The sequence below is a fragment of the Syngnathus scovelli genome, chromosome 13 (genome assembly GCF_024217435.2).
Source record: "Syngnathus scovelli strain Florida chromosome 13, RoL_Ssco_1.2, whole genome shotgun sequence".
Lineage (NCBI taxonomy): Eukaryota > Metazoa > Chordata > Actinopteri > Syngnathiformes > Syngnathidae > Syngnathus > Syngnathus scovelli.
The window spans coordinates 4,928,449-4,944,018 of record NC_090859.1 but is presented as its reverse complement, the minus strand read 5'-3'; the positions used below and the strand labels follow the sequence as shown (position 1 = coordinate 4,944,018).

The following is a 15,570-nucleotide window of genomic DNA, read 5'->3' as shown; positions in this document are numbered from 1 at the left end:
TATAATTTAGCGTTTCAAATCAAAACTAATGGGGCACACAAAATGGCCACATTTGCCTCCGAGTGTATGGGACGTGTGTACAGTATGTGCAGCGTGTCCACGTGCCATGTGAAAACACGTTGCGTTCAAGTGGGACATCTGCAAGTGTTGGCGCGTTTATGGGAATATTTAGACAGCTAGTGAGCATTAAATTCAACTGTTGAGCTGTCAGTCAATAAAGCCCAGCTTGTCAACGCCTCTGTCCTCACTTTGCTGTTGGCCTCACACCCCATCCTAGCAATGAACAAAATGAGATTGCAAACTAGCTAACTAGTTGGTCAAATGGATTTAAAACACTACCAAATAAGTAAAACTATACCACAAAAAACTCACCCTTGAAAAACCCCAATGCAAACTCCATGCAGGAAGGCCGGGGCCCAGAATTGAACCCACGACCCCGGGATGGTGAGGCACACGTGCCGACCAGTTGACATGTCCAAAATTGCTTTGCGACAAGAAAAACTGTTTACAACGGTTTGTGACTGCAACCTTTTAAGGACCCTGACGAAATACCAACATTTGCTATGTGCGTAAACACGTGCAGTTCTGTGAGATACGGGCTTAATAGAAACCAAGTCATTTATCAGAGCAGATGTGACGTATATTTTTATTCCTTATCCTTTGTGTATTTTGATCAAAGAATGTCAGAGACTGTTTATTTAGACACCCGAAAACTATTTTAAAATCAGAAGTAATACTGAACACATCTATCTTTGTCTGACTTGTTTGACCGTTGGCCATAATTTTCGAGGACTTAAATTTGATTTTTGTTGTTGTTTTTCTGTGTACACAGGCAAAGCTGCGGGAGATCAATGTATCAGCGCTAAGATTTATGGAGGAGCTTGGTGAGGATCGATTCGGCAAAGTTTACAAAGGGCATCTGTATGGCACTACACCTGGCGAGCAGACCCAAGTGGTGGCCATCAAGACACTGAAGGACAAGGTTGATCCCGCCCTCGGTGAAGAATTTCGCCATGAGGCCATGCTCCGCTCTCACCTTCAGCATCAAAATATTGTTTGTCTTTTGGGTACCATCACCAAAGAGCAGCCACAATGCATTGTATTCACTTATTCAAGCATTGGTGATCTGCACGAGTACCTTGTGGTCCGCTCTCCCAACTCAGATGTTGCTAGCTCAGATGATGACAGAACAGTCAAATCGACATTGGAGCAGGCAGATTTCCTTCATATCATTACCCAGATTGCCGCCGGAATGGAGTATCTTTCTAGCCACCAGGTTGTTCATAAAGATCTTGCAGCCCGGAACATTCTGGTTTTTGACAAGCTAAATATAAAGATCCTAGATCTGGGCCTCTTCAGAGATGTCTACTCAGCTGACTACTACAATCTGATGGGGCCAAGCCCTTTGCCTATTCGATGGATGTCACCAGAGGCGCTGATGTATGGCAAGTTCTCCACAGACTCTGACGTCTGGTCTTATGGTGTTTTGCTTTGGGAGACCTTCAGTTATGGTCTACAGCCTTATTGTGGCTTCTCCAACCACGACGTGATCGAGATGGTGCGCAGCCACCAGGTTTTGCAGTGTCCTGATGACTGCCCAGTTTGGATATACACCCTTATGCTGGAGTGCTGGAGTGAATTCCAAGCAAGGCGGCCTCGCTTTAAGGATATCCACACACGTCTGCGCTCCTGGGAGAGTCTTTCAAATTATAATAACTCTGCTCAAACGTCAGGTACCAGCAACACTACCCAGATAAGCTCTCTCAGCACCAGCCCCGTTAGCAATATCAGCATGAGCACAGTGAATGCTTCACGCTACACTAGCCCAAAAAAGACCTCCCCCTGCCATCAACCTCAGTTTATGCCAATAAAGAGTCAAATGCATAGGCCGATGGTCCCTCCACAGCTCTACATCCCCGTCAATGGCTATCACCCTATGCCAGCCTACCAGTACATGCAGAATTTCTATCCCATGCAAATACCCATGCCCATGCACCACCACCCAGCACCGATGGTTCCAAAAGCTAGTTCTCACCACAGTGGCAGTGGTTCCACATCAACAGGCTATGTCACCACGGCTCCTTCCAACAATTCTATGGCAGAGCAAGCAGCCTTGCTCACTGAGGACTCTAAGACCAACAATGAGGACTTGGTTGACAGGGCATCCCAAATCGAGCTAGAGCAAAATGAGCACTTGGTAGTGCCTGAAACAGAATTACTGGGTGACAGTGAGCAACAGACTGACGAGCTGGTGATCCAATTGTCAGACACATAGGTGGTGGTGGAGTGGGGGGCGTATTATGTGTGCCTGGTTCCAAATAGCAACATGAAGTGAAAGGAGCAATTTCCAGTGACAGTGGATGAATGTTGAAAAATACTTTCTCAAGTAGAACTGAAATTTGTGCTTCCCAATCTCACTTTTTAAACTTGAGTACGCTACAGTTAGTGTTTCCATTCAGACGTTTTTCCAATGTTGCTGTGCAACATACACAAACTATGATTCAACCTCAATATCTTTTATGTCTGTGGTTTTACTTGTTTTACTGAACGTCACATTATCTTTGATCAGCAAACATGGCAAGCTAGGATAGCTATTTGGTGAATCTTCATACTACGTTCATATCCTAAAGGAATTATCCTCACAACTAAGAGTAGAAAACATCTACTTTCAGAAAAAGCAGAGCCAAAACTAAGTTTTATAGAGAAAGACTTATGCATTCCGTTGTGTCTTGAAGATCATTTTATATTATTATGGATGTTATTATCCAGTGGTATACATGTACATTGGCCACAGCCATAGAAGCAAAGAATGTATAATGAATAGAAACACAATAGAAAAGAAGTATTGTTTTCAAATGAACAAATTGTGTTTTAATTCAGTGATATAGTTTACAATTTTCAATATTGGTACTCAAGCTCATGGAATCATTTTTCCCCACACTTTTGCCTTATTTTTCCACTAGCATTTGTAACATTGTTTTTTTCACCACATTGCACAGATTTGTAATTTATATTCTTTAGTTTGATTTCCCCCCCCCCCCCCCTTTCTTTATTCCTTTATTGAACATTGCTAACACTGGTGTTGATTTAATGTCCCCCACCAGTTGCATGATTTTTATTAGCTTTTTTCCACTTACTACACAATTGTGTACATTCAACTATAGAATGTTCAATAAATTCTTCTTAAATAAGTTATTTGTTGATCAAAGTTCATCATAGCAGAAAATCTGACAACACTTGTATTGCCATAAAAAATCACTATCACAACTTGGACTTAACATTCAGCCATATTTAAATCTAATTACTGAATTATTAATATTTCTGAATATTACAGCAATGCTAAACATGTGTAAAACAAGAGTGTATTAATGTTGTATTTCACTATACCTAAATGTTAAAATCCATACGTCTACACACATGGCTTGCTTTATTTTTCCTGTGTGAAACTGCAAACAATGGACTACTTTCCTGAATGTTGGTCACGCAAGGTAAAAAAAAAAAAAAAAAGGTATCTTTACCTCTTTGACAGATTTAAATTGACTCTTTGAAGCAGATTCCTGCTCATGGATCACGATTGCTGTAAATACAAACGGCAATCGGCGTTTAAAGGCCTAGAGACATCCCTTCTTTTTTTTCAATTAGAACGGAATTTGATAGAATGTATAAAGTGAACACATTTGCCGCATTGGAAATTAAAAATGGACACCGATTACTAAGAATAAAGCTGAAATGAAATGCCAGTTTATCGATCGGGTCCCGCACGAAGCCAAACTGGCGGCGCCATTACTGTGACGTCACAAGTTGTACATCTGGATGTCAACAAACCAAAACAACATGGCAGATGATAGCGACAGCTCCGTTTCTAGCGGCAATATTAGCATCATTTTATCCGTTTTAGAAACCTCTTTTGACGCAGAATATGATGAATCTAGCAGTTCACTTGGGCTGAGCTGAGCACATTTTCTGAATTGTGCCCCTCCCGTCACTCTGGTTAGGTTGGCATAGTAAAAAGTGCTCTTGGGGGCTTTAGAGTGCCGAGTTGATCTCGGCACATGAAGACATGACCACCTGCAACGTTTGGTTTAGGTTTTATAAGCATTTTTAATTTTATTGCTTAAATCGCATTTTCTCGACGAGCTGAGCACGTTTTCTGAATTGTGCCTCTCCTGTCACTGTGGTTAGGTTGGCATAGTAAAAAGAGTAGAGTGCCAAGTTGACCACTGCGCATGGAGAAATGAACATCTGCAGCGTTTGGTTTAGGTTTTAGGCGCATTTTTAATTTTATTTCTTAAATCGCATTTTTTCGACGAGCTGAGCACGTTTTCTGAATTGTGCCCCTCCCGTCACGCTTCGACATACTTTTCAAAGTCAAAGTCTCCTTTATTGTCAATTCCTCCGCATGTCAAGACACACAAAGAGATCGAAATTATGTTTCTCACTATCCCAGGGTGACAAGACAGAGTTCACAACGCACATACAAGTAAACAACACAGGAAAATTAAAACAAGATGAACAATAAGAGTGATAGCACACTAGCCGCTCCCGATGCACAGCAGAGTCCGGAAAGATGGCAGTCAACCAGGCCACTGTGAACACGAGCACACAGCAGGCACGCACTGTCCGGTTCGTGGATCCTATCAGGCGAACGCAACCCATCTTGTCGTCCCGCGAACGAACGTACGCCAGGATAATGGAAGGCACGGCTAGGCGAGCTGGATTGGCCGCAAACCTGGCCCGACGTCTCCGCGCTGGCCCCTCTTCTCTTTTTGTTTACATTCACTGAAGCTAAACGCGTACAACTTGAGACGTCACTTCCGTCTGGCGGCTCGGCGCAGTCAAACTCGTCTGTGCGGCAAATTTAAATTATATTTTTCAGAGCAACAGCTTCCTTTTCGTTGTTTCGAGCGTCAATTTATATTTATAAGCCCATAAGCTAACTAAAACCGATTTATACATATACCGGTGTCTCTAGGCCTTTAAGTTTACACGTGTTATACAACAGTGACCTCTACGGGCCAAGACAAGTAAAGATAAAAATAAAGTTCCAAATACATAGTGTACATCCATACGCGGGGTAGGTATGACTCCATTCATCCATTTTATATACCGCTTTGACCCCACGGGGGTCGCGGGCATTGGTGGAGCCTATCCCAGCCGTCATCGAGCAGTAGGCGGGGGACACACTGAACCGGTTGCCAGCCAATCGCAGGGCACACATAGACGAACAGGCGTCCGCACTTGAGTTTGCTTGAAGGTAAGAATTTATTCATGATGACTCGGTCGCTCCATTGCAGGTATTGTGACGACAAGTTGAGCCCTCGACCCTTCTCTAAAGTCATTGGCTGGAATTGTGAAATACAGCCATGTGATTGGCTAAGGCGGTTCTCAGTCAACCGTACACTGCCAATGCACTTAACTCCTGACCTACTAACACAGATCCATGAGTCAGAAGCCACATTGGTGTGCAAAAAAATCGGAGAAAAATGTGGTTCTTTTCCTTTTGTTAAATTTAGTCGACCCAGATATTTCCTCACGTTTGAGAGGACAAATTCATCGCTGATGTATGATTTCTTCGTTAAGGACAGCGACTCTAATATCGCCACCAGTTTTCAACTAGCGACAAGGTATGGTGAAAATGTGAGTATCGAATTTTAAACCGTCCCTGCCAATTGATAATACAGAATATTTACGTGCGTCGATGTATGCCCAAAAGGTGGGTGCTGGTTAGTGTGTGACCCAATTTGATGTGTAACACTTTTTAAACTTAAAGTAACCTAATTGTTATCCAAGCATTAGCCAGCGTCGCGCAAGTACGTCGTACTGTAACGTCGGGCCGCCATCGGCAAGTTTTATTAACAAAGAATGGTTCCTTACTAATGTTTCTAATTGTGCAGCGCTCTGGGATGGCTGGGAATTGAGAGTGATCGGGTCACGTATTGGTTCTGTAAAGTCACGTAGGCCTTGTTACCAGTGACAGGAGTTTACAGATTGCGACAACCAAAAAACTGGTTTGGGCTCACTGTGTCACACTGATGGTGGCAGACGGTGTTTTATTCTGTTGTAACCAGACAGGAAGTACTTTATCAACGGTATCGTTTAATTTACTGTTGCGTCTCACACTGTTAAAGTGTGGACTTTTTAGGGCGTCGATCAAGCCTCATCCGCCAGTGTCTGAGTAAGCGAGGCAATGATGTCATGTACTAGAATCAATGCCCACATTGTCTTTATTCAGATTGCTGCGTCGATTATCTCGCTTTTATCTGGATCCACTGTTTAACCAGTGTTATATATTTACACACAAACAAAGCAGAACAAACATGCGTCTATTTCGTTTTTGCTACACCAGCAAACATTGCATAATGTCTGGAGCAACAGAAATTTCTGGCTGTCACAGGCTGAGGCAGGCGAGGGGTGGTTATTGTGTAATTCTGACACAATGAAGGAATTCTGGCGCGATACCGCGTTGACGGCTCGCTGAAGCCCAGCCAGCCCTGGTCCTGTCTGGCTCTGATTGATTCCCTGCCTCCATCATCCAGATTCTGACAGAACACATACCAACTCCTGTAACCACTTTTTTTTTTATTACATATTTAATCGGTATCTTTGAATTATGACACATCAAATTCCTAAAAAACTAATGAAATTTTGCTATTAAATGAAAACAAATTTCTTAGATTTTTATCGTTTGGAAATTACTCTTGCAGTTCGATGGTAAAAGTAATCTTTTGTATCATTTTAAAGGAAATCCAAATTTAGAACACGTCCGTGTTGCAGTGGCGTCACTAGGTTTTATGGAGAAAGGGGGGTTGGCCCCCAGGAGATGGACAGATTTAAAAACAATACAAAATGGTGTAGAAGTCACCATTAGATCAGAAGTTTTATTTAAGCCTGTTTTTAATACAGTACACGGCATGTGAACAAAATTAACGACAAAAAAATCTGCAAAATATGTTCACATTGCATATGAACAAAAAAGTGTATGCAAACAAAGGGCACTGTATGACCTTAGCCTCTGCTTCTGCCTGCCTCTCCATATGATACAATTGATGTAAGGCTGCTAGATTAATAGAATTTTACACATAATTTTGATTTTTTTTCCTAACTTTTTTCATTTTCCTCATTAAAAAAAATACATAAACTGGGCTAGTAAGTGAAAAATGAACCCTCGCTTTTAACTATCCTCGGTTTACCCTTCTTTTAATGTGCCAGGATTACGTTCCTGGGAAAAGTTCCTTTTGCAAAGTGTTTTTTTATGTAATTAGTTAATGTAAACTAATTGATGACTCTCTTTCTGTAATCCCACAGTTTTTGTGACGAGGAGGAGGATTGTCTTTCATGGAAGATATCATCAGTTCTTGAAAGCATTATGAGGAACCGTTAAATACAGAGGATACAATCAGTTATAAATATGCAATCAGTCAAGGAAGAAATTTATGCCAGTGAGCCCTATAGTGGAGACGATGCCCTTCTACTGGCTGTGGCCTTACAAGGGTCTAACAGGGACCTGATAGGTAATGTCTCTGATATACCATTTATAGCTAAAACTACCTGTCGCAGGAAAAGGGAGTTTATCCCAGAGGAGAAGAAAGACACTGTTTATTGGGAGAGACGACGCAAAAACAACGAGGCAGCTAAACGCTCGAGGGAGAAGCGGCGTATAAATGATATGGTGCTGGAGAACAAGCTGATGACCCTGGGAGAGGAAAATGCCTCCCTCAAAGCTGAACTGTTGTCGCTTAAACTCAAGTTTGGCCTTTTGAGCTCAGCAGCATATGCCCAAGAAGTTGAGAAGTTGTCTAGCCACAAGAGTGCTCATCTCTATCAGCAATTTGTCACAGCCAGTGCTGATCAAAGCAGTTTCTCCAGCAAGGAAACTGAGCCTCATCACCTGCGCAGTAGCTGTATTTCAGTCATCAAACATTCACCAAATATATCTAAGGCATGTGCTCCAACTCAGGGTAGTTTAAGTATGTGCAGAAGCACCGAGGTCAAACGAGAACCGGCAGAGAATGGCACCTTTCCACATGAGAGTCGTCCGTATGAACTCTTTAGGAACTACATGGCCAGCCCTTTGTCAAGAGTCTACGCTCAATCTGCTCCATTTTTACAGATCACGAGGTCATCCAGTAACTCGCCCAGAAGCTCAGATGATGGTGCTGTGAGCAAATCATCAGATGGTGAAGATGAGCAGCAGGTCCCCAAAGGGTTGATGACATCTGCGGCTGACCCAACAAGTGTTATTGTATCCACACACAAAGTGCCTGAGGCCAGTTCTTCGGCTCTGCCTCATAAACTGCGAATCAAAGCAAAGACCATCCAAATCAAAGTAGAAGCCATCGACCCAGAATACGAATCAGCGGCAAAGTTCTCCTCACCTGTCAATGGATCCTTTCAAGCATTCTCAGACACCCCAGTGTGCTCTCAGTCCTTGCCGTGCCCTTTGTCGGAACAGGTCACCACCATGCAGGACTGGACTCAGCGGTCTGAGCAGTGGGATAAAAGTAGCACAAAAACACCTGAGCATAGCTGTATGAGTAGCAGGCAAAACCATAGCTTCTCAGACAAACCAGCTATGGATATAAAACAGCCATTCTATGCACATTCAGATGGAGAGGAGTGCAAAAGTGGCCTCTGAGAAAACACAGCAAGGGAAACATCCATTTAACACAATGAGTCCCTACTAATAGCTTGCCTGCCTGAATAACCTAATACTATTTTCATCTTCACTTATTACACTGTGTGGTTGATGTTTGGCTTTGAGCAACTTTTCTGGTCACTGTACATTTTCAAGTAAAAGATTCTGAAATTGAAAGTGGTAATTAGTAAGCAAAAAACAAAGCCCAATGTAAATGAGGATTAGTTATACTTCAAACAGAAATAGAAGTATGATGTACAATTTTACATTGCTGATTGGACCTGTAAAGTCCATTCTTTTAAATTTTGATTTACCGTATTTTCTGGAGTATAAGTCGCTCCGGCGTATAAGTTGCACCAGCCATAAGATGCATAATGAAGAAAAAGACATAAGTCGCACCGGAGTATGAGTCGCATTTTTAGGGGAAATTTATTTGACAAAATCCAACACCAAGAACAGACGTGAATAGGCAACAACAGGCGGAATGGTACGGTATGCTAACGTTAAATAAACACAAACGAGGAACTGAGAACGTGACTGACGTAACATATTAAGGATTATTCAAATAACTATGACATGTCAAGTTCATTTATATAGCCCTAAATCACAGACAAGTCTCAGAGGGCTTCACATGTACAAATATTGTCAATTATTCTTAACATCCCCTGATCTTAAACTCCCAGGAGGGCAAGGAAAAACTAAAAAAAACACTACTGGGGAATATGAGAAACCTTGAGAAGAGACCACAGATGGGAAGATCCCCCTTCCAGGATGACCAGGCTGCAATGGATGCAGAGAAGGGACATAATGTAAAACAATCCAAAGAAACAGTGGATATCCATATTCAAAGCGAAGAGCTGCAGGAAGGTGCTCGCAATTGTCCTGGCAGTGTCTTCGAGAGTGGTAATCCGCCTCAGATCCCTCATCTCGATTGGTCGACAAGAAATCCAGACAGCCATTTTCAGTTTGGGTGTCACCTAACCCCCTCCCCAGCCGGAGGACGGGGTCAGGACATAAATATACATAAATTAGTTTATCGAACCATCCCTGTCACTCCAAATCATTAAATCCATCGAAATCTTCGTACTCTGTGTCACTTATGAACAACTCCGCTGACTCCGCAAGTAGATGGGGCACTTTGCTGACATCAGACTCATCGTCAGTTGCAGTTCCAATTTTTCCACAGGCCTAGAGCGCCCTCATGCGGTTTAGTGTGAAAATAACATAAAATCATACACAAGTAAGTAATGTGTTAATGATCAAGTAATATTGTGTTAATAATTTCACATATAAGTCGCTCCTGAGTATACGTCGCACCCAAACTAAAAAAAATGTGACTTATAGTCCGGAAAATACGGTACTCATTGTCAACTGTCTCAACTGTGTTTTTATCAGTTGCTATCAGTGTATACTTGTTCACATAAAACCACAGTACTGTTAATAACGAGAGATTTTCATCTTTAAGAAATACTGAAAATGCCATTATTAAATTACATTTTATGCAGTTTTGAACATGTCGCATTCGTGAGCAAGTAAACATTGGAAATGAATAGTCATTCCTTAATAGATTTACATAAAAAACAAGGTCAGACTAATTTGGCATGTTTTACAAAAAAATCATAAATGAGAAATGTGATTATACCTGTAAAAATAGTTTGTGCTCATTTGATAACTACAAAACGAATGTTGACATGTTGGATGTCAATCATTCGTGTAGCCATGACTCTGTTCCAAACTTGGCATCTGATGATTTTGCAATTTTCCTTAATAGTCAGTGTGGTTTACAGATTTTAGGGAGATGATCTGCAAATTTGAATACGTTCTGTAATATTTGGGATTTTATTAAACAAAATAACTATTGTAGAAACGGTATGTTTATTGTAAAGTGACTCAAAATACTGTGTTCCAAATTACTATGCAGTTTCAACTAATGAAATAGGTTGAAAAGAATATTGGGGGGGAAATGTAGTGTATTTCTCTCCTTAGTTAAAAACAATATACATACATAAATCTTAACTAAAATTTTCTTTATTGGTCAAGTTTTATATTAACTAAAGAAACGGTCTTCAATCTCACCTTAACTCACTCATCCATTGAAATTTTACAGTAGATGATGTCTGGCTGTCAGATAAGACACAATGGAGGATGTAAGAATTGATACCTAAAGCTTTCGTTTGGAGGAATACTGCCATTCACCCTCAGACATTTTAAGGATTGTGCCACAGGTTTCAATAGGGTTGAGGTCAGGAGGTGACGGTGATTACACCATGAATTTTTCCTTTACATATTATGTGGTAAAGAGAACTATGATACCATATATATTTCTTATTGTATGTAAGACAACTCGTCTTACATACAGTCAGAAATGTATATGGTATCATAGTTCCTTATATGGCCTTAATCTTGTTTTGACACATGAGGCAACATTCTTTCTCCACGTGTCTGTTCGGTACAGCGGCTTCCTTGTCTTTCCACTTTGTACGTGTTCCTTTCAGGTCTTCAGTTTCAGTTGATCGCCAGGTCTTTGGCCTCCCTTCTCTCTTTTTCCCTTTTCTGGCACCCATTTTAGTGCATGCTTAAATTATCAGGTCATTTTAACTCCTTCAGGCTACTTCAAAGGGGACAGTGATCTTACTCCTCTTTGTCTCACCTTAAACTTCACTCCACCACGATCCTGCGGATGTCACAAACTTGTTGGAATATGATGACCATCCAGAACTCCAGTCATCACCATACATACAATGTAGCACCACATTCAACAGTGAATAAAAGTGAGTAAGATTAGTCTCCATGAACAGCATGTGAGCTGAGTATTGTCATTTATCCAAGTAATTTCGTTCTCACATGACATTGAATCAATCGCCAAGGGCGAAGAGATTTAATGCCCTAAGAAATACCGTATTGGCCCGAATACAAGACGGTGTTTTTTGCGTTGAAATAAGACTGAAAAAGTAGAGTCGTCTTACATTCGGGGTCTAGACATTATACCCATTCACAACGCTAGATGGCGCCAGATATCTTTAAAGCGAATGCTGAACTTAACTCCCCAGGCCAAAGCGAACCCCTCTTACGAAGAAGAAAAAGAAAAATAGTGGTAACAGTTTGCATTCTTTTATTGCAATGTTTTTCCTTATTCAGATTTGTTTCAAGACTACAGTTACAGTTAGACTTCAGTTTGATGTTAATGCAGTTATTGCAATTTTGCTGTTTTATCACAGTAGATTGGTTTATTTACATTTAATAAACCAGAAGCCATTCATTTACAAATGTGATTGCACTTTAGTTTACATATTTAAATTTTCAGCTATTAAGATGTGATAGACAATTTTTGCATGCTTTGAATGAGGCAAAATAACATGCTTTTTCTCTCGAATATATTGTTATAATCATTTGTTTCAGATGTACTGTATTTCCTGTATAAAATTAAATTAGGTGTTCAAAAAGTATTTTTTCAAACTCAAGTCTTGAAAAAAGGGGGTCGTCTTATATTCGGGCCAATACGGTAGTCTTCATGTACCTGTTTGTCACATACAAATTAATAGTATGATGTTCTTGAAATTTCCAGTCTTCATTTCTTTTGCAAGTTTCTTTAGCAGAAAAGCCCCCCTCCCCCCATTATGCATAGAAAAATGGGATCTTAAGTCAACACCCTTGTGTAATTTTCTTTCACTTTTAGTTTTAGTTGGGAAACGAATAATCAATATGTCTTACAGTAATCGACATAGAGACGTGCTTTACCGGTAAAACTCTTGCACGCATAATCTGGAACATTTATAGTGTGGCGCTTTTCTTTTCCTTATAGTGTTACTGTTACTCCTCTCAACATAGTCCTTTCAACCACCATTCCGCTTTGATGCACAGGTAAAAAGTTAACAGCCGTTGCATTCCTGCTACCCCAATCGATGGCAGTTTGGCAAATGTTGCCAAAGGTTTTTAACTGGCTGTTTTGCCTTAAAGCTAGAATCCATAAAAGTTTTGATCAATGAGATACGAATGTTAGAGACACTCAAAACTGTGTATGTACTTGGAATGTTTCAGGTAATGTAAAGGTTTGGACATTACAGTGTGGTATTTAGTCCTTTAATAAACTGGTGGTCACATTTGATAGAATTGTATTATTTTATACAAATTGTATATATAGCACTTCAGCAAAATACCTTAATGTGATAAATAAACAAAATATATGAAGAATAAATTAAATGTAGTGAATTTGTAGTCGATCTTGTCTTTTAAGAATATTTGTGTATTTTGGTGTATTGTATTCACCATTGCTTTCATGCTACTTTCTTGCATAAATTCTCATCAAACTCTCATCAGAAATCATTCTTTCATTTGCATAGTAATATTTAGAAATGTTATTAATTGCTTCCAGAATTCTCCCCTGCCCACCCTAAAAGCAAAAAAAGGTCAGATGTATTTTAATGGGGCAAAAATTACAATAGAGATCTAAAATATCGTATAACAAACCATTTGCCACACGTTTTTCTTCAATTCGATGGCAACTAGAGAATACAATTTCGGAAAAAATTGTCTGTGAAGACTGAGAGGTTGAATGAAAACTTATGGAATGATAATAAATGATGTGAAATGACATTGAATGACTGGAAATGAGCAAAACATGTTGAAGTTGGTTGGATGGTTAGAATCGGTCAAAAAATAATAAATTCCATAAGAAGAATGTGTGCGTGCGTGCGTGGTTGCGCGCGTGCGTGCGTGTGTGTTGTAATGGAGAAAATGTTGAATTTTTGGTAAGTGGGAATTTTTGGAAATTAGTAGCCATAAACTAAAAAGTTTAAAGTTGGAAAAGTTAGAATCAGTCAAAAAATTTAAACATTAAAGAAGAATTTTTGATTATTATTTTTTGTGGGTATTGTGGTATATGGTTTTTGCTGCTTCGCTGGTCTCCAAAAAACACTCGGTGATCGGTGGCTGTTTCCCGACGAATGAGCACTTCAGAGACCCACGGCTGATTGGGAAAAGATTTTAGTCAACCGATGTCAGAGTGAAGTCTTTCCAAAAAGTTGAGTGGCCCCAGGCATGGATGTAAAAAAGCCCCCCCCCCCCCCCCAAAAAAAAAAAAGAGAGAGCGAGCGAGAGCGAGCGAGCCCGCGTTAGAGCGAGCACCCCCTGGAACGAGCCCCCGCTGGAACGAACCCCCCCTCTTGTCAGGCCCGTAGCTTTTATACCTGACAAGAAGCTGATGTCACGGCTTTGGGTAACAGCTGTAGTTTTCAATCTACTAGTTTACTTCAGTCCTAAAAAGGAGATCTTGACCAGCGCTGTTGGTGATGGACGACAGCAGCCACTTTACCTTATTATAGGATTGCACACATTGCTGCAACTGAATTCTCCCTAGTCACGGACAACTGGCCCTTCTATCTTCTACTAAGTACTTATACATTACTGAAACTAAAGCTTCTCTGTACAGCGAAAATAGTTCGATAGTCTTACTGCTACAAGTGGATCATCTAGTGCAACATATAGATACGCATAAAGTTCAAAATTCACTTCATTCCCCCCTTCGGGACGTTACAAATGTCCCGAAAACAGTTTAACAAAAGATGACATCAGTAAACAACCAAAAAATCTTCTCCCAACCAAATTTTTTATGGTCACGTCTACAATTTGGCCTATACCTGCACAGCCTAAATTATGCTCGAGGCATGCTACTTAAGGTTATTTTAACTAGGAAAACTCAAACTATTTAGTTAGCCAATTTCTCCCTGACCACAATCTGAGGCCTCTCAGGAACCACAAGTAAAGAAAATTGAAGTCCACATTATACAGACGACGGTACCACCCCCCTTAGGTAATACCCTTACAACGGTGACAAATTGCGAAGTAACAAATTTGGCGTGGCCCGTTAGAAGCCCCAAAAAGCTGCCGGCCCTTCCTCAAGAAAAAACCTCGCCAGTCTAATGACAAGGAAAAAGAGGAAGGCCCTTTCTACCATCCCCAGTGGTTCCCCTCACCTGGTGTCACCCAGGTGTAAGGAGCCCTGGCACATTACAATCCACAAAACAGTATGAGCTCACAAAACAGTATGGAAATGAAATGACGTCCACCAACCGCTAAACAGTCAAACTGCATTAACATGACGTTAATATGTGATGAATTAAAGTAATGCAGCATGTGGTCATTTGATAAAGTAATGAAGGACATAATATTGACGCAATATCACCGCATACTGCAAAGTTGAAACGCTCTTAGTTTTGCCCCCCTTGCATATGTATGTTTCTGTCGATGCAAAGTCCAGTCCACTGAATGCTCAGTAGTGAACCGCGCTGGGATCACTGCCCAGGGCCTGCTGTCCATCCAAGATCTTAATGTCCACTTCACCGTCCTCAGAGTCTCCTCCCAGGCCCCGGTCAGCGTCCAGGAGTTCTGCGATAATTGGTAGCTACTGCCAGTATTGAACAATGACAACAGCACAAAACCTTGAGTTGCAATGAAAAAAGCAGCAATGCCCAGCGTAGGCCAGAAGTCCTCCTGCCCCCCTTGGTCACCCCTAGTAAACGACATCTCCATAAGCAGTCGTCAGCAAATAAATTCTTCTCCTCTGGGGTTGTTTGGGGCACGGGGACGATTGGTGGTCATCGTCTCATCGAAGTACTCAATAGAACCTCCAAGCGTTCCTGGCATCTACTCCTATGATCCAGAGGCCCACGTGATCCTTAAAACAAACAAACAGACAAACAAACAAACACTCCCCCCAGGAGTTATGAATTATCCCCCTTATTTCTCGTCTTGCTGTCAGTCTCGCAAGATTTTTCCTGTGGCAGAGTAACTGCTAGCCGTTCAAGGTAGCCTTTCCTGCTGCAGCTGTCACTGTCTGAAGTCCTGTCAATCACGTCTCGGCAATCACTCTTTCCCAGTCCAAATACTAATTTTCTCTCCAAATTTCCTCTTTGATTTAGTTTTTTTTCTCCATATCG

At 41.0% G+C, this 15,570-nt stretch overlaps 2 protein-coding genes across 3 annotated transcripts in view; both read left to right on the top strand.

The window, feature by feature from the left end:
- ror2 (receptor tyrosine kinase-like orphan receptor 2) overlaps nucleotides 1-3,191 on the top strand; it is a 133,948-nt gene extending 130,757 nt beyond the window's left edge. The window contains exon 9 of the mRNA XM_049738453.2: nucleotides 833-3,191. Within this exon, the coding sequence (XP_049594410.2) occupies nucleotides 833-2,275 (1,443 nt within the window). The 3' untranslated portion in view covers nucleotides 2,276-3,191. The remainder of the gene's footprint in view (nucleotides 1-832) is intronic.
- Nucleotides 3,192-5,387: 2,196 nt separating this feature from the next.
- On the top strand, nucleotides 5,388-12,844 carry nfil3 (nuclear factor, interleukin 3 regulated). Of its 2 annotated transcripts, none has more exons than XM_049738539.2 (2): nucleotides 5,388-5,624; nucleotides 7,306-12,844. In XM_049738539.2, the coding sequence occupies exon 2, from the start codon at nucleotides 7,409-7,411 to the stop codon at nucleotides 8,633-8,635; it is 1,227 nt and encodes a 408-aa protein (XP_049594496.1). In that variant the 5' UTR covers nucleotides 5,388-5,624; nucleotides 7,306-7,408; the 3' UTR covers nucleotides 8,636-12,844. The 2 variants fall into 2 exon arrangements, with proteins under 2 accessions (XP_049594496.1, XP_049594495.1); XM_049738538.2 differs by having other exon boundaries at nucleotides 5,388-5,637.
- Nucleotides 12,845-15,570: the final 2,726 nt, after the last annotated feature.